At 44.8% G+C, this 26,309-nt stretch overlaps 1 protein-coding gene across 4 annotated transcripts in view; it reads right to left on the bottom strand.

Moving 5' to 3' along the window:
- Nucleotides 1-26,309, bottom strand: part of CELF2 (CUGBP Elav-like family member 2) — a 165,539-nt gene that overhangs the window by 54,797 nt on the left and 84,433 nt on the right. For all 4 annotated transcript variants that reach the window (XM_007452568.1, XM_007452570.1, XM_007452571.1 and 1 more), the window contains 4 exons: nt 25,542-25,590; nt 17,169-17,303; nt 8,332-8,411; nt 4,100-4,258 (listed from right to left, as the gene is read on the bottom strand). In XM_007452568.1, the coding sequence (XP_007452630.1) occupies nt 4,100-4,258; nt 8,332-8,411; nt 17,169-17,303; nt 25,542-25,590 (423 nt within the window). The remainder of the gene's footprint in view (nt 1-4,099; nt 4,259-8,331; nt 8,412-17,168; nt 17,304-25,541; nt 25,591-26,309) is intronic.

Below are 26,309 nucleotides of genomic sequence, written 5' to 3'. Positions count from 1 at the left end.
GCCTGTTAACGGGCTGAAGGTTCCGAGAGTTGGGGGCTATAAATCCATGTTAATGTCTAACCTCTATTAAAAAACACAGACACTGGGGAAACTCAATAACGTAGCTGCCTTAAAACAATTCATCAATTTACTTTTTAACAACCAGGTGTTAAATCTATGGGAACCAACATGGCGTGACTAATGCTCTCTCTGTGGAGCCTGGTAGTTCCCGTAACTCATGTCTGTCAATCGCGGTCCATCCCTGGGTCTCCTCCGCTTTCCTTCACAGCTCAGTGTCCTACAACCTTCATTAGAGAGGTATAGATTCACTGACTCTTGGGCTAACAGAGAAATCACTGTAATACCTACAGACGTAAGTGTATGTATCTGCAGCCACAGAGTCACTGTCATGACTTCATGACCAAGACAATGGTCACCCATTTTAAGACGGTCTTCGTTGGCAGAGAGCAACATACTACTTGTCAAAACTTACAAGTATCTGGTGCTATGTATGTTGATGCTATGCATTATAAATATATCAGCATCTTTTAAAAAAGAAATGAAGACAGCTGTGAAAAGGTCTCTGTATTTTGTCCCTAGAGCTTCCAAAAATACATTTAATCCCCCGTATAGAAACGGTGGGTACCACAAGGTAAAGGCATGTGGTTACTGTTCGAAAGCACTCCTTTATTCGTCCACATCAATTGAATTATAGGTTAACTTAGGTGCTATACTAAGTGTTTGACTAGGCTTATTGATATTCTCCTTTTGGTTGATCAGTACAGCTGCAGTTTGTACCTGGGGGCAGGTATGGAGTTATCTCCTATACTCAAAAGTCCATGGATGCTAACAGCATAGATTCACCAAATTTATTATTAAAAAACTGCTATGGTACTATGAGCTTAGGAGGAACCAGATGAATTCACTATTTAAAAAACAAGCTCTCAGAATTTGTCTGGAGTGCTGCGAAACCTAGCGGAGAGCCCTGCCACTCCTCCAGGTAATGGTAGGTCTCCTCAGCTTAAGAAGAAGGAAACTCTGCAACTGGATGTGACTCAGAAATGGGCATCTAGCAATTGACTTAAGAGCACCGAGTAGAGTGGAATATCGGTGGCTGATTCAACTTAAGTGTTAGTTACAATGATTAATGTAATCCCTGTGGGGATTAACGTGAACAGCTGTGGGCCTTCCCTGGTGGCACAATAGTTAAGAATCTGCCTGGTCCAGGAAGATCCCACATGCTGCGGAGCAACTAAGCCCGTGGCCACAACTACTGAGCCTGTGTGCCACAACTGCTGAAGCCCATGTGCTGCAACTACTGAAACCCACACACCTAGAGCCCGTGCTCCACAACAAGCCACCGCAAATGAGAAGCCCGCGCGCCGCAACGAAGAGTAGCCCCCGCTCGCTGCAACTAGAGAAAACCCGCACGCGGCGACGAGGACCCAGTGCAACCAAAAAGTAAATCAAATTTAAAAAAAGACAAAAACAAACATGAACAGTTCCCAGACATATGTCTGCAACTTTCATTCATCCTTCTCGACTCAGGGTAGTATACTACCTCGACATTACACACAGACACACACAGACACACAGAATGAGAAAGAGGAAGAAGCTAGGAATTATCCGTTTTGACAGAGAGAAATCCCTCATCTCGGTTTGATTTCTTGGGTTTCCCATTCTCTTGTGGTTGCAAGCCCTTACCCTCTCCTATACTAGATATTAAAAAAAATTAAAGTCTAGTCAAGTTAAATTAGCTTTGAAGATACTCTGAGGAATTAATAATCTTTACTGATTAGTAAGTGGCAATACCTGGAGTGTCATTAAACTACCTCCGTGGATTCTTCCCACTGACAACCACTCTTCGGTGAGCCACAGTCAGAATCTACCCTCAACACAGAGGCAGGGGATGCCTTAAAGGCCAAGGGTCTTTTCAGAGAAATGGGCTTCCGATCGAAAGGGGTAGAGCAAACTTGGCAGAGAGAGAAATGGAAGCCCTCGGTAGGGGGAAACGTAGTTCAGAGCATGTAAGAACACGTTCTTATAAATGAGGTGGGGATGAATTCTCTTTCAGGATTCAGAAATAATTTTCAGATGTGATCAAAGAAACACGTGCCAGAGATTTCTGTGAGCCCTGGGGCATGGGAGATGGTCCAGAAGACCAGGGCTAGGCACATGTGTCTTGGTTTTCAGACATGGTGGAGCAGGAAGCTGGATTCTTAGAAACTACGAAAAGGTGAGCCTGACATCAATCTCTGATAGAAATTCTTGTACTTAAGGCGATGATCTATGAACAACTGAAAAACACACGTTTGTGAAAAACAAATGATTGTTCAGCTAGACTCATTTTTTTTTCTCATGAAGTTTCTAGACCAATAGACCAAGAAAAAGATATGGCAAGCACATACAGATTTCAGCAAGACATGTGATGAAATCTCTCATCTCTTATCTCTTTGTGGTTAAGATGGAGAAATGGCTAGAAGGTGACAGCAAACTTGTATTAATAACTCAGGGGAAGACAGGAGAGGCATGCTCCTTCAGCAAGACATCCAGACACGTCTTGAGTAGCAATTACACGGCAGACACCAACAGGCAGTGGGGTGGGGTGGACAAAAGAGGAACGTGAGTCACATCTGTCCTTGGAGAAGCAGACCCGCCGGATGGAGAGAACCCATGGAGGGTTGAAATCCTGCTTGACCACCAGTGCCATGACCTTGGGTAAAGTTACATAACCCTTTTTTTTTTTTTTTAATTTTTATTGGAGTATAGTTGATTTACAACGTTGTGTTGGTTTCAGGTGTACAGCAAAGTGATTCAGTTACACATATACATATATCCACTCTTTTTTAGATTCTTTTCCCATATAGGTCATTATGGAGTATTGAGTAGAGTTCCCTGTGCTATACAGTAGGTCCTTATTAGTTATCTGTTTTATATATAGTAGTGTGTGTATGTCAATCCCAATCTCCCAGTTTATCCCTCCCCTGCTTTCTCCCTTAAGACTCTCCCTTTCCTCACTTATAGAAGCACGATGATCTTACCTTTCAAGGTCACAGGAAGGACTCTTTTACAGAACAGTATTGGTTCTGCTACAAAGTACGGAATGGGTCATACAATCCTGAGAGGGACAGTTCAAATGTCAGGACAGAATTAGGATGGATGGATGGATGGATGGACGGACGGACGGACGGACGGACGGACGGACACACACACACACACACACACACACACACACACACACACACACACAAGCTAGAATAAAAGGTCCAAAGGCACACTATGAAATTATATTAATAATGTGTAGTCCAGCATTTAGGTCCCAAAGCAGAAAAGTGGGGTAGAGTAGCATGCTTTAGCAGTAGTTCAAGTAAAAATAAATAAAACCTTAGAGGAGTACGAGCTGCCTTCCACTGCTCTCAAGCTACATTAAGATATTTTAAAGTCCACAATAGGGGTCACTGCTCATGCTGTTTGGATCTTCCTGGGAGGAACTGTCTCACATTCTGATCATGGCATTTTAATAAAGACACTGGCAAAGTAAAACAGGCAGCGCAACAGAAAAAAACAAGGAGGTGGAAAGTTTAGAAACAATGAAATGTAAGGGCTACTTAAAGAATTGGGTCTATTTGGCCTGAAACAGGATCTGAGTTTTGGGTTTCAAATAGATGAAGAAACATTTGAATTTAGTTGACATCGCTCCACGGGGAGGACCCAGTGAAGGAAAGTTCCATCTGAGGTCCTGATGTGGAATGGACCGAGCGGGGAGGTGGTGAGAGTGCCAACCACGGCTGCCTCAGTGCCGTTAAGTCATCGTCTATCACGCATGCCGCAGCCCTGCCAAGGCTGGAGTTTGTGCGGAAACACTGGTTAGACACTCAGCCCTGTGGGACCCCGCTCAGCCTCCATGCGGCTAGAATGACGAGTCCTGTTCCTATGCTCATCAGCTTCACCTGGAAAAATATTCTTCATCGACGCTGATTTCAGGAATTTCCCGGCATTCATAATGTCCAAGACGAGCTTTTGGTGCACTTAGGGGCCAAGGAGCCTGTCAGAGCTCCACTGGGTGTGCTCCTCTCTCCTGGGGACCACATGCTCCCCCCACGGCCCCCCAAGAACTTACCGCCAGGTACTGCGGGGTGAGGCCGCCCAGACCTGTCAGGTTCCCCCAGGTGGCAGTGTTGAGCTGCTGCATCTGCTGCGCCAGCTGCTGCTGGAGACGCCTTTGCTCCTTGTCCTTCTGAGTGTCAGCGAACTTCACCACAATCGGTGAAGAGCAGCCCTGTGGTCAGACACAGCGGAAAGTGGAGAGGGGGTTACAGCCTGGCCCACTCCGCTCAGGACGCTCAGTCAGCTCGGGGCCTACAGCTTTCTGAACTATTCTGGAGCACAGGGGATGGCCTGGCCTCGTGTTTAAATGGTTTGATGGTCCTCTTCTTCTCTGAACAGTACCATCAACAGAAAATTCCAGATCCTGCCACTGGTGTCTTTGGGGCTCTGGTGGTCGATGAAGCCATTTGTGCTCGTGCTCTGATTATTACACTGCCTCGCCTTCTCTCTTCATGGGTCTTCCTTCCACCATCCCAGCACCTCCTCAGAGACAAGAGACCTTATCATTGTCCTTTAATTAAGCTTCACGGTTCGCTTGTCTGAAAGATGGACTTGTCCTGGTGTGTCTGCCTGTTTCCGCGTGTGAGCAGGGGACAAAGGAGGGGGACGAAATGTTGTAACGGGGATGAAAATGCCTGTCGCTCATGTCTTTTCCCCCCACTCTTTCCAGTGTTAAGTACTTCTGAACTTTGGAACTGTAGGAATCATACCGACCCAGTAATATAATCGGGAGAAGTGGGTTTCATTTAGGAACATGGATGAAGGAAGGAGATTTTCAGGGGACACGGGCACGGAGCAATGCCACTGTCCCCATGTTTTCAGAAGGGGTTCTCCTCTTGCTGTATCACATCTACTCTAGCTGTAACCCCAGGAGCTACAACAAATCAAAAAGAAAATGTCAGGAGCAACCTAGTCCAAGGAGGTACATCTCAAATGGCTGGAGATGTCTACTTAGCTTCTTGTCCTCATCAGTCTCACTGTTCTAGGAGCTTCTGTGTTCATTTCCTTTAAAAGGCAGGAGCAGAGGTAGTGAGTGAGAAATGGCCAAGGGTTATATAACGGGACCAATTCATGTCTGATACGGAGAAAATCATTAGGGAAAGTAAGGGCCTCACGCCTCAGGCAGGAGGACTTCCTTGTGAAAGCACCTTTTCAACATTCGCCCCTTGGCAAATATTCAGCAGAAACCAACTCCCTTCCCTCTCTGTTTAGCTTTGCTAAACATTCCATCACAATTAAAGCTGTGAAATTTTGCTGAGATAAAAAGAAGTTAATTCTACCCAAGTGATTTAAAAGAAAAAACCCACTTTTTATTGAAACTCAGCATGATAACAGACCTCTCTCTTCTCCCCCCAGAAATTTAATATTCCTATTTAAGTGAGCTTATCCCTTCCCTTTGGGTTTTCTTTCTCCTAGAAAACAGAGCTGCATTTTTTTCTTATCACGTTGCGTAGCTACTGGGGACGGAACTATGCATACGTGAAGCTATCATGCCTGCTGTTACCCCCCAACATGTGAGAAAAGTGTGGTGACTGGGTGTTGAACCTCCAGCAGACTGGTCTTCAGCTCTGGGAGTCACAGTCACGGCACAGATGTTAAGAGTCAGTAAACGGCATAAAAGTAATATTTCCACCGTTTAAAAAATCTATACTTCATTGTTCTTCATCTGTTCCGTATTTCAGCGTTTCATCACTTTAAAGACAGCAAAACCACTCTGAAGATGGAAATTACAGACAGCAAGGGTTTTGCATGGAAAGGGTTGTTACTGTATCAAATTTGTCCCATAACAAATTATAGCATCTCTTCCTAACAGTTCATTTATGGTTGGCTTTTTTCTTCCTTAAATACCAAAAAATGATACAAAAGCAGAAAATCAGGCCAATGATTATAGTTCAAAAAATGACTTGTATAAACCATGAAAGGGGAAAACAGGGTGGGGAGAGAGTGGAGCAAAGTGGGAAAATCCAGGTACCATATAAAGATTAATAATTTTCAAAATAACATGTTCTTTTCAACTTTAACAGTGACATCGTTTTGAATTCACATCTCTTAGATCATACATCTTGATGAAAGATGTAAGCCAGAGTCCTGAAAATAATGTAATTAATTCAAAAAAAGAAAACAAACTGCAGTGGTACGAGTATAATGAGACTGCACAATATGTAATCTTCTGTTTAAATGTCAATATTTTTGAATTAAACAAGAAATTTAAGCGTCTGAGGGCTCCTCTGATTAAGCATGGATGTCCAGATTTAAAAACAAGTGCATCAGATCTGATTTCTGATAACAGCAGTATTAACAAAGGATCAAGGATTTCTGAAGAGTAAATATGCCCCATTCTCTACAGCAAATTCTTTTCACTCTGAGAGCCTGTTATTTTCTTGGTTCGGGTTCATACCCAGTCCTGCTGTATTTTCTCGTGCTCTCCTTCCGTAGGGACCCAGGAGAACACAGACCTCCCACTCGGGCGGGGGGCCCTGGGTGAAGGAACTGGGGTGGCAATGTTTCCAACAGAGCTGAAAGAATTGAGGTTACAAAATCATCTAAGGTGAGACCAATTTAGGTACAAATCACTCAATTACAGGAAATAAAAATCTTTAAGAATGAAACATATATATGGAAGATAATAAATACAGGTCAAGACTTCCTTTTTCTTAACAGTACTTTCATTTCATCTCCAGACTGATATGTAGCTGGAAACCAGGCTGATCCCCGATAATGGAGCCCCCCAAGGTAAGGGAAAGGGTAGGGTGAGGGGACAAAAACATGATCACGTGTGTGACTGCATGTTGTTCAAGATTGGATTCCTAGACATTTCAAATCCTGCTAATTCTCTCTTATTGTGGCCGATTTTCACCTGAGCTTGCCTTCACGTAGGGGGGTGTGAGTGTCTTAAAAATGCATTGCACTGAAAGGAAAACACAGTGATTATATAAGATATGTTAGGAATACTGAAGTCAAAAGGAAGTTCGAAAAAGACAATAGGCTTTGCAATGCTGATATCAAAACTCAGAAAAGTACAGTAAACACTTAATGACAATGCCATGCACACTCTTTACCCCCCGCTTCCACCCACCCTTTGGCTCCCTAGAGAAAGGTTGCCCACAAAACAAGACCCATAAAGATCACTAAGCTCCCGGCATGCTTCGGGAGATGCAGCATTGCAAAAAACAAACAAATGAACAACAACAAAAAAAATTAAACCCCCCCCAAAAGTGGAGGCCAAAAAGAAGCTCAAACGATCAATAAAAAAACTTTTTGGCACATTAAATAAAACTGAAAACAATTTTTTTTTCAAAAGATGATAAACGTTAACTTCAGGTAACACTACAAAGCCACCTCCAGAAAAGATCACCCATACACAAAGATACAGTTTACATAATACAGCAGAACATGCACTCCCAAAGGATTCTATCAGACAATACAGAATAAGTAACAGCATATCACTCTTGGAGTGTTTTTGTGCAAAATTCTGAAAGGCCATGACCCGAATCACAGACTCAAAGTACAGAGCCATTGTCTACATTTGTGGACCCACGCCAGCCTATTTCTCTTCCCCGAAAGCCACTATGTCTCATTAGGAGATCACATTTGAGCCTTTGAGTTCCTTGGTTATTGTTCATTTTTTAGTAAGGGGGAAAAACTAATTTCTCGGGGGGACTCTCATATATGAACATTTGCACTGGTTCAATGAGGTGGGAGAAGTCTTAACTTTCTCCAACATTCTTGATGCAAAAACAATTCTGTTTGTCTCGATTAAAGATAACTTGACCCCACATTAAAAAGAAAATAAAAAAGAAATGGAAGAACCCTGTGATTTAGCACAGGGCCAGCTGCAATTTGGAATGGGGTCTGTTAATGTTCTACCCATCCCACCCCTGGGGCTGGGGAACGTACTTGATCCTTGAGGTATAGAAGGATGCTCGGTTTAAACTGCATCATGAACTTTACACAGCAGGACCTGGGCCACTGCAATAAAAGGCTCAAAAAGGAACGCAGAGGAAGTGGAAGGTTTTACACTAAGTGCATTTCCAGTCATCAGGGGAAAAATTCAGAGAGAGAAGGAGAGAGGGAGAGGGAGGAGGAGCGAGATTAAAGAAGAAGGAATATGAATGAATGAAGAGAGAGAGATGGTGAAAGTTTACATCTGTGATTGTCATGTGAACAATCCACACAGGAGAGAATTGCTTTCCATTCCCCACCATTTGCACAAAGAAAACAAAGAAAGGGCAGATGATACAGTACCTCCATGGTCTGAGACTGATGCATGGCTTTGATTGCATTCTGTGCCATTGCCCTTGTAGAAAATGTGACAAACGCACAGCCTGTGGGAAACAAGGGGACAGGGAGCAGGAAAGACAAAAAACAACAAGACAAAAGGTTTGGACGCTTGTTAAACCAACACAGTCTACGAGAACTGCCACAGGACGACACTGTTCTCAGTAGTACATGAAATCAACAACTTCTCTCTTTGGTTTTTATCTGGTGTTGCTTTTTACTTACAGTGCTCACCTGCTAATCTGACCACAGCAGAAAGATTTACTGATGGATTAGTTTATTTATTTTTTAAATGGAGTCCAGGGGAAGGAGGCTGGGTACTTTCTTTTGGTAAGCCGCGGGGCGGGGGGGTTGAAATGCGCAAGACCTAGTTTGCATTTTCTAAAATAAAAAGTTGCGATTTTACATTTTTTTCCTTGTCTATCTTGACTTAGGGCATCTACCCATTCCGGCTCTGTATTTCAAACATGAGCCTTGATTTCTAAGCAGCAAATAGTAAAATCCTCACACCCAGGGCAAATTAGCAACTAGATTCCAAGAGCTCGAAATGTCAGCAAATAAATATACCTCATCTCTTCTGGGTAGTTAAAAAATAGATGTATGTATAAATATACACTCATGCTATTCAAATGCAAACAAATATACCCCAATCCTGTACAAACTACTTAGTAACTGTTAATGATGAACAAAAACAAATGCTCTGTTACTCTGGGAATATTCAACTGTGTCTATGAAGTAAAATTTAAACATTTGCATTGGATTTCTTATTTGTATCAAACCTTCAAGACTTTTAAGTTGTGACTTGTAGATTCTTAACAGAGATTCCACCTCAAGTGTAACATACAGAAGACAATGTATATTTCTGTGAATGTCTCCCCTGAGACCCACAGAACTCTCCATGGCTATTTTTCTCCCCAGCTGTAAAATAACTAGAATCTACAGTGCTTGTTCCTGCTTCTTGTAGCAGTGTTGGCTACCATGCAGGTCACTGCTCCAGCTACATGGCTCACTGCCCTTTCCACTAATAAAAGCACTGCCTTCTGAAATTTACATTTTATTCATCATGCACCCTTGGGCTTCTCAGAGAAAAAGACTGTGAAATTAATGCAGATTCAGGCTGATTTTATAATAATACCACAGCACACTAAAAGCTTAGCTAAAGCAACGCTGACTATTTCACTTATGATCTCTAATGACTTTAAAAGTGCATTGATTTTCAGCTTCTTTAGCCTTGCACAGTTTGAACTTAGGTATCAGAGAATAATTTAGTGTTCTACTCAATTGCCTGAAAACATTATTATTATTACTACTTAAAAGATTTCCCAATGAAGCAGATCTAAACACCGAGGGGCTGAAGCTTGTCATCGCAGAGCGAGTGCACAAAAGTGGAATCCTGGCACCAATCACGTGAGATGGTTGCCTCTGTGGCCGGGAAGCCCAACAGGACATTCTACATCCAAACAACCAGCGGGTGGCTTGGTGTATGGGAGTCACTGTGGGAGCCATTAAACACATTTTCTTTGTTTGCTCTGCATGGGTACCTGGTGAGATTATCAAGTCAATACTGTATTAGCACCTTTCAATCAAACAGCAGTAAGAGAAAGCAATGCCTGTCCATTACCCCCAAAGCACAACAACCAGTCATGAAAATAAGTCAATGCATTTTTTTTTTTTTGGCATCACGCTGTAATTTTTAATACACAAAACTCTCTGTACATGGGAGGTTCCTCTCATTCACCTCCATTAAGCTGTCCTCACTGAAGCCCGACGTCTAGCTCACGAAGAATGCCAAGCTATCTCCTATGGTTTTTCTGACGTTACAGCAGCTGGTGAAGCGGACTGTTTCAACATGCCGCCTGTACCTGCAGTGGCTGTGGCTTTTGTCATCAACAGAAGCAGCTGGGCAGCCTTCTCTAAGGCATCTAGATGATGTGTGTGAGACAGTGTGAGATCTACAACAGGACCTCTGCTGGCTCCATACTGAAACAGACTCAGCTCTAAAATGACAGGGTCCCAAATTTACCATCTGTTTCAAAGTAGTATCTCTTGAAGACTGTGATGATCAGTGGTACTATTAACAGAGGAAATAACGCTAAGAGATTTTTCTTTTTCATTTTTTAATTTTAAAAATTAAAAAAAAAAAAATTTGGTGCTGCGTGCCTTGCGGGATCTTGGTTCCCAGATCAGGGATCAAACCTGTGCCCTTGGCAGTGAAAGCGCAGACTCCTAACCACTGGACGGCCGGGGAAGTCCCTTCATTTCCTGTCTGGAGGCTACAGTAGAGGCACAAGCAAATCATCTAATGGAGGCATATTTGAGGCCATAGGAAGCCCAGACTAACTCTGCTTTTTTTTTTTTTTTTTTTCCTTGCGTTATGCGGGCCTCTCACTGCCGCGGCCTCCCCCATTTGCGGAGCACAGGCTCCGGACGCGCAGGCCCAGCGGCCCCGGCCCACGGGCTCAGCCGCTCCGCAGCATGTGGGATCTTCCCGGACCGGGGCACGAACCTGCGTCCCCTGCATCGGCAGGCGGACCCTCAACCACTGCGCCACCAGGGAAGCCCCACTAACTCTGCTTTTAGGAGTCAAGAAGCCTGCTTCATTCACTTTGCTTGCTCTTATTATCTAGGAGCATGTGCCAAACCAACAGCTTCTAAACGGAGGTTAAGAATGCATAAAAAAATGTAAAATGTCAACAAAAATCAATAAGGCAGAGTTTATGCATCTACCACAATTTCAGAGCAGGCAGAGCTTTTGTAAGTAACTTCGGGAGAAAGATGGAGCAATTAACAGGTCTCAAAAGAAAAGTCTTAGCAAGAGAACAATGAAATGATCTCTCTATAAACTCGAACCATTGCCCCTTCCCCTCTGTGAAACCTGCAATTAAAAGGTTGACTGATGCTTCTAATTATACAATCCTCATCCCATCCAAAAAACGATCTGACAAATCTGATGACTCCTTTAACTTTTTTATTCTACCGGCAGTGGTGCAGTAAGAGAGAACTTGCCTCCTAGGGGCTCTGTCAAGTTCCCTACTGGGTGCTGTGTTCAATTACTTAAGGGAAAAAATGACTGTCATTTATTAAATGGGAGCACGTGCTGAAAGATTCACTCTCTCTGCCACTCTGGATGAAGCTAAGTAACTTCAGAACCAAATGTTCCATGGGTTGGTAGCCAGTTAACCTTTGTAACATCTCTAAAACAGGAGGTCCTGGCTAGATTTTCATTTTCTTTTCAGCACCACTGAAAACACTGGCTTTGGGACGGGCCCTCAAATCTGCACTTTTCACTAACGTAGGGTCACACAAGCTCCTACAGTCAAAATGGGCTGCTGGCTTCTACAAGCCAGCCAGATGACTTCCCGCTGGACAGAAATGACTTAGGTCAGTTGTCATCTTCTTTAAGATGAGCTTCTGGGTACAGCAGAGTCTACTGGGTCTTGACGGACAACTGCTCCGATCTTATAGGGTCAGCCCTCAACTGTTCTAGACTGTTGCGCATGCCGGTGACCGACCAAAATGCTGGAGAACTTAGATTGGGAGAAAAAAAAATACAGGTACCAAGACAATAAAGCTATTTTTGGGGGGTGGGGTAAGATAGCCCATATATTACTGTCTCAAAGCTTCCAAATACATAATAGCAAAAAAAAAAAAAAAAAAAAAAGGCAAAAATTCCCTCTGTAAATGTGTCCAACCTGTAATTTAGCTTGCCACTATTTATTGTCTCCACTTTCAGAGTGTCAGAGATTGCTCATAGAAATGAAAGGAGCTGAATTCCTCCTATTTCAGTGAGGTTGTCTTCTTGCTGCTAAAATAGATAAATGATTGACTGGGGAAAGGTTTCTCAAAGTCATTTCCTCCTACAGACAGGATCTAAGGAAAGCACAGAGCAGATTTTGGAACCCAGCTATTACACTTGTCATTTCAGTTGAAAGGATATCTTAAACTCAGGTGTTCTACCTTTTCTCTAGGCTACATGAGAATTTTGAGAGAACTAGATGAATTCTTGCTCTGCATCAAAAAGAAGGGGAGGGAGGGGGCAGGGGGGGAGAGGGAGAGGGAGAGAGAGAGAGGGAGAGAGAGAGAGAGAGAGAGAGAGAGAGAGAGAGAGAGAGAGAGAGAGAGAGGGAGGGAGGGAGAGAGAGAGTAATGAAAAAAGTAGAGGCACTTTTAAAAGCACATACAATGATGCCAGGGTCTCTTGCTTTTCTGCTGCTTCTTTGAAAGAGGAGCAACAGCTGCTATATTTTAACTGAAGGAAAAGCATAATTTAAAATAACTTGTGTGGCTGAGAAGATTTCAGCCTATGGAAAACTTGTTTATAAATTCCTCTTCAGCTGTAGAAAGATCTTAATGCAGCCAATTTTTCCTCTCAGTATCTTTTGAGCAACGGCAGGGTTTAAACATATGCTATGAGTATAACATTGGAGCATCAAAAATAATACTCTAATGTGCAATCCCCAACGCTGGGTTAGTTTATTTAAAATTGGCATGGAGAGATCTTTGATTCATGGCACCTGAGGCTGAGTGCAGACTAGGACTTAATAGTTGGCAAAAATCTCATCCCTGAGATGAGGTTGGAAGACTGTACCCAGAGCAGCATGACAAGATGCATTTAACAACCCAGGGGGCATCTGATAAAGGTTTCCACATACCTGAACATTTGGGTACCACGTGGGCAAGACTAAAATGTCACGATCAGAACTGAGTCCTCTCCATGTACGTTTTAAAAGTCAAAAGCTCTCTCCCAATATCCTGATCAGATATAACGAAAATAAATGAGGATTTAATGGCTAAATCCAGCCTGTGGTCGCTAACATCCGTGAAGATACCGCCAATTCATTTGTCAAAGGTTTTGGCAGGAGAATGCTGGAACACCATAAACACAGCTGGAATATTCTTAAACCAGCAGAAAGTTACCTTAAACGGCAGTGAAGATTTGACTGCAGTTTATGGGAAAGAAAAGTGAAATCAACCCCTTCACTGTCTCTGAGTTACAGATATTTGGTTGCTATGGTGCAGCAAACCTGGCAGATTGTACCCAAATAGTCCAATCTGACTGTGGGACTGTGGGTAAGTGAGAACATGTGTATTTTAGGAAATCAACATGCTAAGGTGACACTGTCCAGTAAATATGTTGGCTCAGAAGCCTCAAGCTTTTATTCTGAGAGCAAACATCTCATTTCACTTGCCATGTGTGGGCTTGCGCTACCCTGGCTTGCTTTCTCAATGAAGCGGGCCTGAGAGGTAGATCTGCCACTGCAGAAGGATCTGAGTATCATAAGGGGCTTGAAAGCATCTCCAACCAGGTTTTCCAAATCAGAGAAAAATGGCAGAATGGGTTACTGCCCCCAAAGGGGAAAAAATGCAGGTTCAGATGTGGGCATACCGCGTAAAGCGAGGCAGAGCCCCGACGTTTGTTGAGTGGTTTCAACAGGCTTGGCAGGTGCTGTCCTTGTATAGGCATGACAATTTCCCAGCGGGATGGGGCAGAGAGGTCCCAGCTTAAAACATGACACAGATCTGGGTGATGGTGAATAACTATGGGACTTTTAAAACAGTCTTTCTTGCCAATGTGCAGATCATGATTTTTTTTTTTTTTTTTTTTTAAAGACAGTGATTCTAACTGAAAGTATAGCAAGGCTAAATAGGTACAAAGATGTGGGTCCTGGCAGCCCACTACTCTGATCTGGGGCAGGGGTACTGAATCAACAGCCTGGAAGAATCTCAGGTTAGCACCTGCCAGGTAGGAATGTCAACTACTGATGTGGCAGAGAATGAACGACACGTGACGCCTGTTGGGGACCCAGGGCTACTAACTGCCTCCTCTGCCTTCCTTCCTTGTAGCTGAACTGGGCAAAAGCAAGAACAAGAAAACTGAACCACTCAAGGGCACCTCTCCCTCATTATAATCAAATGGTTCGATTTAAATCCTTTCCTACTGACTAATTTACACCCTGGTTTAGTATTACAAGGTACTTTTCAGAGCAGCCAAGCTTTCATTTCACTTCATTTTAATTTATTTTGTAAACAGCTGAGCCAGCAACAGGCATGGAGACCAGAAATGCTGAGCGCCCCTGATCTGCAGCGCCGCACTTATTAATATTTGATTGAAAACAGCAATTCTTTAATGAAAGCAAAAGAGTAGCACGAAAGAGAACTGTTCTCTCAACAAATCACTGACTTAGGAGCAGAGTCCCCAGTCCCCAGGAGTCCCCGGGTCCTGCTAATTGAAAAATGCAACACTGTCTGTCTTTATATCTCAGAACAAATGAGAATAAATGAGTATTTTCTTTTTTGCCACAGGGAATTCTCATCCGTTTGCCAGAAAATCAGAAATTATTTTTCTGTTAAAAAAAAAAGCAGGGGGGCAGGGAGGAGGATTCTACTCTTTACATTGAACCAGCAGTTGCATAAAGTACTGATGAAAGTGCTCTCATCACTTGTTTCAGAAATAGGCTGCTTCTGGTGTCAAGTGCCGGTTCATCAACCAAGTGGCAGATGGAATTGGTCAGGTTCTCCCATCAAGTACAGTGTCTTGACACCCTTTCCTATGAAAGTTTTGACCATTTAAAAAAGAATCTCATCTGCAAAAATAGCTAACATATGCTCAAGGATCTCTAGGCACCAATGCTCTTCGTCACTGTCCCCACTGGACAGATGGAGAAATTGAGGCAGAGAATCAGTTTGTAAATCAGCAGAGGGAAAACAGAAGTCCAGCGTTCCTACTTCACAGTCAAGGTCTCTATGAAACACTATGGATGGCCTGCCTCTACAAAAAACCTACCGTGGCAGTAGCTAATCACGCCCTATCAGACTAGCAGGGCAGATATTTAGACTGCTGCCATTTTCGAGCGTGGAAACTGAGGACAGAGACAGGAAAATGAATGGACCACGCCCATGATTCATGTCAGGAGAAGTTCTGGGACTGGGCCCCAGGGTCACTGACCTCTAAGGCACTATACATTTCCCTATGCCTATCGGTTCTTTCTCCATGCCGTACACCTTGGCAAATGCAAAAGTGCAACGATAACACGGAAGTTGTGACTGAGAATAGTCACAGGGAGAGAATAGTGGTTCTTATTACTAAACTGGCAGCAGAAAAGGGATTGCAAAAATATTCTTTTGTCTTTCTTGCCTACTTAATCCTGCCTCAGCCCCGCTGCTTTTTCCCGTGGTATTCGCTCTCCTGGTCTGTCTGCCTATCTACCTCTCCTGGATCAGATGTGATGATAAGCTCTCCTGGTGCGTATCTCCAGGATGGCACAGAGGGACCCAGGATAGAAATCCTGGTATCCTTCTGCCTGCGAGGCTGGATGGGAACCAGAGGCGATGCGGGTGCCCGGGACAAGGAACTATTTTGGGTGACACTGGTAAAGGCGCACGTGGTGAGTGACAGATTAGCTTGAGGCACTGGGTCTGCTGTTTAGGGACCCCACTCAACATCATGTCTTGCTCAGCTTTTAGACTCCCATCTTCCAGTGAGTGTTAAGTGTCATTTCCAGGCCTCCTGCTCTCCTCTTTGTTTTAAAACCACCTTCAGAAGAAAATACAGAGATCACAAGCTTGGAGTCATTCCTCCCCCTCCTAGTTTTCCCCGAGATCACCTCTGTTTCAGGGCTTTGGAGGTGGAGGTAGGTGGAAAACTTTTGTTCCCTGTGCCTTCGATTCTAGCAGTTGACGTCACGAAGCTTTATGTCTAAAAGTCAAAAGAACAAATGTTCTTCCTCCCAGGGCGCTGAGTTTACGTAAGACCAGGGAGATGAATGAAAACTAGTGCCTTGATACTTAAGGCTTAACCTTTTCTTTCAACATGGGGTGCGGGCAGTGCAGTCCCAGAACCAGAGATGGGGAATGTAAAGACATTTCTAATTAGCCCTGCGGAAGTTGCCCTGGAAACCCCATTAATTGAATGAAATCCTCTCTGTGTTGCAAAAAGACGGATTTCTTACGAGAATGGAGAAATGTGTTTTTTCCATGTGCGTCTTCCCCTGGGCCTCCTGGGCTGACTCAGGAAACTAGTCAGATGGCTGGGAACACGGTGACAAGCCTTATAAGCAGTTTAAGGAGGGAGGCGTGTGGGTCCGTCAAAGGGAGAGGTAAACGTGGACAGAAGAGAGTCATCTCCAGCTACCTTGTGTGGCTGCTCGCGGCAACACTGGTTTTCATCCGCGCTCGAAGCCCCAGCCTTTGCCTCTATCACGGTGACACAGAAGAACCTACCACCATCTTCTCCTGGACGAAGTCACTTCTCTGTCACTTAATGGACCCCTGTGTTTAGGACTCCAGGAGCTTTGCTCTTTGCCATAAAACCCTAATGCCCTGAGACAGGCCTGGTTACCCTGAGTCTGTATCTGCACTATGTGGGGACAGGGGCCTTTTTCCTTGGTTTATTTCTCAGTCAAGAGGCCCACACGCTCAGCATTCTCCCAGGCACAGGCAGAAAGCCAGAAGACTAAGATGCGAGCAGCAAACATTCTCTCTCGCTCTCCGCATCTCTCCCTCATACCTCCCAAAGCTCCTTCAAGCTGAGATTGAAGAGGGTTGTGTAACGGCAGGGCAGCCTGTGGGCCTCCCGCCTGACAGTGATAACCTGGGCTAATTTGCTGCCACTGGGACCTTCTTGACTTGAGAAATAAAAGGTGATCGTTCCAGCTATGGTGAAAAGTTTGGGTTGGATAACTTCGTCCCGCAGGACGTATCTCAGGGTGACCTCTTGCTGCGCGTGGGAGCTATGTCTACTTTGACTGGGACACAGAGCTCCAATTAGCACTTAAGGGCAGAGACTCTGCAGAGAGCACACTCACCTCGACTCAGCCCGTCGGGTCCCCGGAGGATCCGGCATTCTTCTATCTGGCCAAATGGAGAGAACATCACCCGGATATCGTTCTCATTACATTTCTTCGAAACCATTCCTATGAACAATTTTCTGTCTTCCACGGCTAGGAGAGAGAAATAATGAATGAGCCAAGCCCACTTCACCTTTTTCCTCGTAATCAATGCGTCATCACCGCCTCCGACTGGGTCCCGAGGCGCTAACTCTTCAGACACCCAGGCCACCTTCCTCCTCCACACGTGCCGTCTCTTGCTCTCCCCACCCTTGCTCTGCATCTCGGCTCCTATTCCAACACTGGGAGCTTGTTTATTAATCAGACATCTTCAAAGGACACGGAACACTGTTTTTAAGTCCTTTTCCCCCCATTTGGAAACAGTAATATGTTTACTAAAATGTTAAAGTTCTAAGTAACTGCTAAATGCTCCTGGCCCACAGAGATATTTTGGGATACAGATTTTAATTTTTTTTTTTTTGGGTAGATGTTCTTTTAACTTGAGTGACAGCGAAAGAGAAAGATCGGGAGAGGAAAAATAACAGAAGCAGATATAGTGGAAAATTGATAAACAAAACTTGTAACAAAGGATTCAGTGGAAGGAAACATTCTCCTTCCCTGATTTCAAATAGCGTGGTCCCCACTGGTCCAGATGAGAACAGGAGACAGGAAAGATGTGAATTTCTCCAGAGAGCTGGTTAAGGGGCCTTCTGTCCGTAGCACTGGCTACGCAGCCCTACCCAGGTCAGCACATGTGGTCTCTGCACCTTACAACTAAAGCTGAAAGCAACTGTAGCCAAGTGAGTGGGGCTGTGGCTATCTGAGAATCATGTCAGGGTGGCCCCAATCTCGGGGTGAAACCCATCACCCAAAAAAAGAACAAGGAAGGAATAATGCTATTCTGCCCACTTGGAGGTAGGATTCTTGATGAACAGACATGGCTTTTGGGCGTCAGGGCAACAACGTGCAAATTCTAACCTTGGAAGCTGTCAGCGGGTCAAGACTAGGGAAGGTTTACCTCTGATGACCGGGGAGATTTGTTTCCCTAAACTGACATGCTTGTGCTCAGGATAACTGGCCTACACTCAGCCTCAAAGGCACAATTATTATGGATTTCAAGACAGTGTTTGGAGCCGTTTGCAGGAGACAGAACAAAAGATCGTCCTAGAAGCCCTCAGGGAGAAGTCTTGCTTATTTCCCATGTTTCCTTTCAATCCATTTCTTAGAATTAAAAAAGAAAGAAAGATAGCCGGCTACACCAGCACTTCAGAAAGTCCTAGCTTACGGGATCATTTTGTATCTGTATTATAATCTTGTCATTGCTATTTAATTGGCTTTTATTCCTGTTTCTCTTACTCTTTTTCTGGACAGTTAAGTGTCTCATTATCATTTAACTGGCAAAAGTGTATTCTAGACTTGCCAGGGCCAGTTGCTTCGGGTACCTAAGTCAGAATCCCTGGTCTGTGTCTTCCAGGAGCCGGGACAGAAGATCTATAATGGAACAGAGACTCATTTACTCTGAAGCAGCTCCATCCAGTAGAACTCGGGGAGAAGGGAAAAGTTTGGTCTGTGACGTCCACCCCAGCAGCGAAAACCATGTGTGGCCACTGGGCACTTGAAAGGTGTCTAGTGTGATCGAGAAAGTGAATTTTTCACGTGATGTAATTTTAACTAATTTAAAATTTAAAAGCTGCATGTGACTACTATATTGGACAAGGGTGGCGCTGAGGGGCTAAGAGCTCCCAGTTGTAGAATCCCAGGCCGGAAGTAACAGACTTGAAAGATGTTTTGTCTGACTCTAAAGAGATGCCAAGGCCCAGCAGGGGGAAGGATCTGGCCAAGGATCATTCTACAAGGAGGTGGCCCAACCTGCAACAGGATCTGGTACCTTCTTCAGCCCAGGGTTCTGCTCACTTTCCTGTGCTTCTGACAAGTCCAGAGGAGGCAGATGAGGCTGGGAGGGTAGGGCAGTGCTGTGACTGGGAGACCCTGGTCCTCGTTCCAGTGCTGCCATGAAGGTGATGGGTGACCTTGGAGGACGAGCTGACCTCTGTGGACCTGAGCCTTGTCATCCATAGAATGAAGGTTTCAACTTGATTCTTTTTCCTCTTCTCTTTCCTTTCTCTCTCTCTCAAGTGGTGGAGAGAAGGCAGCCTGGTTACACGCTTTGGCTGAATGAAGCACTTGAACATGGACTTCAACATCGCTTTCTACCCAGCCTCTCTCTCCACACTGGCGGCGGCTCCCAAGACAATGCAGAGACACGAGGGCTCCAAAGGATACAGGTTGAAAACCACAATTACACAATCCTTGTGAACTAGGAATCGGGTACCAGAGTTTGAGAAAGGCTTGACGTTAGATGTGGAATTGAAACCAGACTTCAAGAAGCACGGGCAGGGTCTGGATGGACTGGTAGTGTGCTGGGGGTATCACGTACTAACCGGACAAGGCGCAGAGTCAGGAATGAATAAGGGCTGTCTTTGTGGTGGACGGAGGAAGGCAGCCTGACTGAAGCACAATATGGACCATTTTCTGCTTCATCTGCAGAGAGGGGCTGGATGCAGAAGGAAGGTCACAGGTGGTCCAGGGCCACCGCCTGTGTTGAGCTTCCTCAAGGAGAAAGGGGGTGTCACTGGCTCTGATTCCTCAGCAGAGCCTGCTGAGGACTCCACTTGCTTTATGTAGATGAAGATTTTTAAATTTAAGAAGTCCTTCTTTCTCCTGTCAGAGTAAATGGACTACCAATGATCTACTAGGAACTGGTGAAAGCATAGTTAAGTTGAGGGCTGTATTGGCACTGGGGTCTAAGAAACAGAAGCATCAGATGCCCCAGAAGAGGTGCTTTCTTTCCAACGGGAGCCTTTGACCTCCAGTGCGATGCCAGACTCCTCAGCATGTGAGGACTCCAGTGGCCCTGAGGGCACGTGGCACTCCCTTGAAGCAGAAGGGGAACGGATGGGACTGGCGGAAACGGGGCTGGGGAGGGAGGGAAAACTTGCAGCTGTAGTTCTTGCCCCCCGCCCCGATCCCTTCCTGCCCTCATCTCTGGGACTCCTACCCCGAGGAAGCTATGGCTGATACCTTGACGAGTAGAAAAAAATTTGTTGTATTTCTTCTTATCCTGAAGAATCAGGTTTTCAAACAAAAGCAAAGGATAAAGGCCCAGTTGGTCCTTGGTTTCCCTGATAAACCTATAATGACGGTATTCAGTGAAGACAATTTTCAGGGTTTGAGCTTCAGGGTGCGGGATGCTATAGTCAACTGAATGCGCAGCTCCCGAGAAGCTCAAGTATGACTTTTCTCCTAAGATGGATTTACAAAAAATGGAAACCATTTACGAAGAAATCCTGACTTCTTAGGCACAATGAAGGGGTAAACTGAGGCAGGGAAATGAAAGATAACTGTCACTTTTTTCAGTAACAAGTATTAGCTAAAAAGAAAAGAAAATCTGCACCATCCATATGCTATTGAAAGTGCTAACTTCCTTTCCTTTCATGTGTGTGTGTGTTGGCACGTGTGTGCATGTATAAAGGAACCTGGATGTTGGCAACCTTCTGCAAGCCAAAGTAGCTCTGTGGTTTTAACAGTTGGGCCTTGTTTGCTTTAATGGAAAAATGGGAATAAATACAAATATCCAGCTTTCCTCTCAGTGAGTTTTCCCGATCTCCCAGCGAAAATTTTTATTCCTAGGATCCCCATTCTAAGGATCGCTAAACAGCTCTGTCAACATTTTAAACAAACTTAATTATCTTGAAATCACTTAACTTTTTCATCAATGTTTGATGAATTTCCTGGTGGGCTTTTCCTAAGTATTCATGGGCAGTTAAGTATCTCACCAGTTTTTTCAATCCACAAGAATGCCAATTGCTTAGATAAACCTACCATATTCACAGTATTCTGCAAAGTGCTTTAGGGGCACTAAAAAAAAAAAAAAAAAAAAAAAAAAAAAAAAAAAAAAAAAAAGAAAAGAAAAGAAAAGATAAGGTGTTTGCCCTCTAAAGAAAAAGCCTGTTTTCCTTTAGGATAACCAATGAATGAATGAGGGGAAATACTTCATATGCCACGTGCTGCACAGGTGGGGCTGCTGCCGTCAATAACAGTAGCAGAACTGAAAGTGGATTCACACCAGTGACCACTGCCAGCTCCCCTTCGGTGGTATAAACGAGAAGGGGTTAATATTAAATACAAGTGGGGACTTTTTTTTTTAAGTTCAGGGACTAGAAACTTCATTTTTTAAAACCCCCCTAATTGTAAGTCTGTGCTAACACACCAGTGTACAATCTGTCAAAGTCACACCTGGATTCGGGGCGGCCTGAATTAATTAACAACTTTTCAATGTGTTAGTGCTAACATATGGCATTTAATTACGGCCTCCGAATCCACGGGTCTCTCTACTTTGAATTTCAAAATGATTTCTTCATCTTCTAGTACATCAGCAAGTGACTGCACGGGAACACCCTGGATTCCTATCTCTACAGGCCTCGCCCTCCCCAGGATGACAATGTCGGGACATCCTGACTCTTCTGAGCTCGGAACTTGATGCACAGCCACAGGGGGTTTCAGAGGCCTTGAGGAAAGAGATTGCGGGGGTGGGGGGGGGGCGCTTAAATGGCATTTCTGGATTCGAGGCTCTAAGGACCCTGACAAGCTGTGAGGTTGGAGGTTAAAGCTCTGATACTCTGCCTACAGAGTCAAAAATAATCCTTCAAGTCAGAAGTGTGACCTCACAGTAAACACTGGCTCCAGCTCCCAAGACTCCAAAAACAGAACCAAAGGCAACCGCCAGGACTTCCTTGTCACCCACTGCTGGACCGACTTCAGATCCAGCAACTGCGTTTCACTTTCTATCTCGCACGGCTGGTTGCTTTTTCTGCATAGTGATGGAAGATTAAAAGCAGGAAAACAGGCCCTCCAATGGGAGAGAGAATGATAAAGAGTGACTACGTGTGTGTGAGTGTGGCTGGTCCCTGAAGTAATCCAGGCCTCCTCCAATGCCCTTCCTGTACCATCCACTCAACTAGGTGTAAGGGAAAAATCACCAAAAAAGGTGGGCGCTGTTGAAATCTGGGTATATACTCAGTGTGTTCTTCTCAGAGTCCCTGACATTGTATTGCCAATCCAGAGGAGGATCCGTATTTTGGATACCTGGCGCAGTAGAAGCATAAGAAATAGAAGATGCTAGGAGTTTACATAAATGTGCTAGAGACTGCAGCTGAAATCAGAGCCATTGGAAAGGCAGGTTCTAGGAAGCCGTGGAGATTTCAGAAGCCCGTTCAGTAAAAGAGTAAAGTGCAGGGCAGACACAGCAGACTAACATTTCTGGGCTTTGTCAGAATCCCTGCATGGACAAAAGCTTAAAAGAGTGATTGCTTTTCCGGAATTCGTTTGTCCATCACTAATGAATCTGTGATGAGCCTTGCTCAGCAAATACGAAGTTTGGGAAATCTGAACACAATGATAATGAAGAGAGTAACTGTTTCACTGTGATGAGCCCTTTGTGTCATCCATAAATGTCAGCAAACTCAAAAAAAAGTGCAATTAGAGCTCGTTATACTTCTTTCACAACCACAGGAGCTATTTCGAGCATCTGAGCCAAAGAAATCTTGGTGCTCTCTGAGCTGCAGAAACTATGCTTACCTGTTAAAAATGTCATGTGAAATCAGAAAAGGCTTGCAGCTTTTATCCCTGGCTTTGGGAAATGATACCTTTCTCCTGATTCTTCCAAGGACAACCCTGAAGTCTGCTCATGGCTATGCAGGATGGGGGTCCCTCTGAGCCTCCGTGAAGAGCTCTTTCAAAGCAGCTTTTGGTCCATTTACACTATTTGACTTTTTCTTTTTACTGGAAATTCAGAAAATGAAGGTAGATCTGCAAGCAAAGGGACAACTGGCCCAGCAAGAAGGTCTGGGGCTTTTCCTTCAGGTGTACAGATCTAAGCTTTGGCAGGAAGAGCCCAAGGCTGGAAGGGCTGGCCTCTGCTCTCAGGATGCGCCTCAACTGGCTGGAGCTATGCCACCAATGTAGCAGACTGCAGGCACGCTACGTGCCAGGTGTTATGCTAAGCTCTGTGGGTGTTAACTGCATGATGACTCTGTAAGGCGGGCCTCACAGGAAGAGCACAGACTAGGCTTCCTGAGCCCCTCTTAACAGCGGGAGAGATGGAGGCTGGGTGAGGTTAGTAAAGAACTTGCTCAAGGTCACAGCCAATAAGTGCAGGGTCTGGGTCAAGTCCGGGCTCCTCAGAATAGATTTCACCTGCTACCCTGGGGCGCTTCCTGAAAAATGGCATTTTTAGGTATTTGCTCATCTTAGTAAAACAGAGCCCGATCCTGCTTGGCTTTTGAGATCGTGCAACATGGGGTGTGCCCACGGCAGTTTGATTCTGTTGCTGTGGTTTTAGATCCAAAGCAAACACTACCCTCAGTGTCCACAGGAGACAGAGGACACCGAGGGCAGCTGACCATTCTGAGCCCTCCCGGCAGGTACCCTGTGGACAGTCAGGGTTCGCACCTGCACAGGAGAAAATGCAGAAGAAGAAACCCTTTCTCGGTTCAACTCTTTGGGTATCTTAAGTCAGACATTTCCAACTCAGTTCTCTCTTTTGTCACATTTTTATCACTATGGCCTAAGGTTCAGACGAACCCCCTCCTGCAGACTCTGATCCCATGGCCCGTGTCCTGACACGGTCTGGAGAATTTTGGGGCCAAAGGACAGAGAGCATCTCCTGGTGGCTGGATGTGCCAGGATGACCTTCACTGATGGAATTCATCCCACAAATAGTAGATCCATCCCGCCTCTCTCCCAGGAGGAAGAGAACAGATTGTAACACGCACTCCTGGAGCAAATCGGCACGGGGAGATGGCCTTCTGCCTGGGCAGACACACTCGCCGAAGGCCCCTAAAGGCCAGGGAACACTGACCAACATTGTATAGAAGTGCTTGAACATTTACAAGGCACTGTCACAAATATCTTCTATGAGTCTTAAAAAAAAGCTCATCTATGAGAGGCAATTAGCATTATTCCCATTTTATCAATGAGGAGATTAAAGTCTGGTCTTCAAGTGATTATTAGATACTGAAACCAGTGACAACGAATGTGAGTTCCAGCAGGTAAAGGGACAGTGTCTTTTGTGTCCTTTTCTTCTTTTAAAAATTCACTGCTGCAGTCCCAGCGTCGGGCAACGTGCCTGGCACATAGTAAGTAATCGATGAATAACTGTCAAGTCAAGGAGTGAGGTGACTGGACCAAGATCCCACAACAAAGCAGGGGTGGATTTTAGACCCTCTTACATTCAATGCCACGCCTGTGATAAAGTACTGTAGGAAAAGGGAGTTAGATTTGCAGAGAAGTGTGTGGCTGGTGAGGAGATGGTGGGGAAAGCGCCAACATCTATCCTCTGACAGACACCACCGTACGATGTGGAATTTCTTTTGAAACTGTCTAGTGTATGGGGCAGGAAAATGGGATGCACTACAATTAGCAAAAGAAAATACCTCGTGGAGACATGCAGAGCCCCGTCATAATTTGCACTGGCAGATAATGCAGATCTCTAAGTGTACGGCTTCTGCTCCATGACTAATTAATGAGGTGCAGAGCTGCCCGGAGGAAGGCGGCCATGCTGACCATGTCAGTCTTGTGGGGCAGGAGAGGGCTGAGGTCTAGGAAGGTAGACGATTCCTTTAACATACAATGCAGCCAGTCCAAAGAACAAAACAGGGACAGAAGGTTTGCGGAAGTGGGAGCAAAAACTTCAGAGAGAAATGGGGTTAGCAACCCTCCGGTGTCTTGGAGAGGCAAGTCTCAATTATTTCACCGACCTCATCAAATGCATATTTTGTTTTGTTTTGTTTTTGCACTGACTGTATGTTTATTTAATCAGCCGACGGAATTCTCAATGAATGTGGATGCAAATGCATGGATACAACCTAGAGAAAAGTGCAGTGAGACAGTCGCAAAGCCAGAGGACCAAAGGGAGGGGGAAAAAAAGACAGCCTCATTCTTGGTGGGCGATGCCCTTCTCACTCACCTTCTCTGCATAGTATAAGGTCACCCCTCCCCATCAGGTGCCCAAGCTGCTGTCAGAGGAGGTAAACAATAGCCACAAGGTGGCCACACAGAGCAAGCCCCAAACCGGGACACAGAAAGCCGTTCCTTGTAGCATCTTCACAGGTCTTTACCCCAGAGATACAGGAGGCAGGAGGGCGGGGTACCCACCGCGATGGAGGTTTCCTGGAGCACATCCCTCTGCCTTCCCCAGAGAAACAGCAACGGGGGCCAGCTCTTCCCGCCCCCCACCTCACGTCTTCACTTAAAGGAACAGACATTAAAGGAAGACAGTCAGTCACCACCTACCGTTTGATTTTTCACTATCTGCAGGTTTCATCTGAATGGGATGATGCATCTAAAAATAGAAAAGTGAGAAAGTAAGGCAGATTGAACAAACAGTCTCAGAAATCCCACGCTATTCAACACGACTACTGATATTGTTATAAGGGCACGTAAATAATAACGAGACCTCTCACAGTTAAAATGAGCTACCTTAAAATGCAAGCATGTGTTTGATGTTCAGCAACAGGATACTTTTAAGTCCCGGGGCGCTGTGACATGGTATCTTAACACGTGGGCTTTCCAGTCAGGCTCAAGTTCAAAACCTGGTCCTGCCATTCAATATGGTTTCTGCCTGGATCTTACAGGTAATTCTGGTTCTGCCATTCATTACGACTACGTGACCTCGGGCAAGCGTCTTAACTTCTCTGAGCTTCAGTCTCCTCATCTGATGAGATGGAGGTGGAGGTGACCCCTGCATAGTAGGGCCGTGAGAATTACCTGAGAAAATGCATGTGACGTGCTTAAGGAATGGGGCATAGAAAAAAAATAGTTATTGTTATTTTGTATTATTACAAATTTAAACACAGATGATGTGTTTTTCTTCTGGCGGTTCTATGTCTGCTGCATGGCTGTTTAAGTCTTAGAGTTCTGAGTAATCTGAAGGTCGACCAGTTGATTGATTGAGGCGCCATTATCCCATTTTTATTAAACACGAAGTGTGAAACAGGAGATGCAGAGGCACCAAAAGAATGGAAGGAAGGAGAGAGGGAGGGAGGAGGAAAGGCGGGAGTG

This window comes from Lipotes vexillifer, unplaced genomic scaffold (assembly GCF_000442215.2).
Source record: "Lipotes vexillifer unplaced genomic scaffold, Lipotes_vexillifer_v1.1 scaffold628, whole genome shotgun sequence".
Classification (NCBI taxonomy): domain Eukaryota; kingdom Metazoa; phylum Chordata; class Mammalia; order Artiodactyla; family Lipotidae; genus Lipotes; species Lipotes vexillifer.
This window is presented reverse-complemented; position numbering and strand designations above follow the sequence as displayed.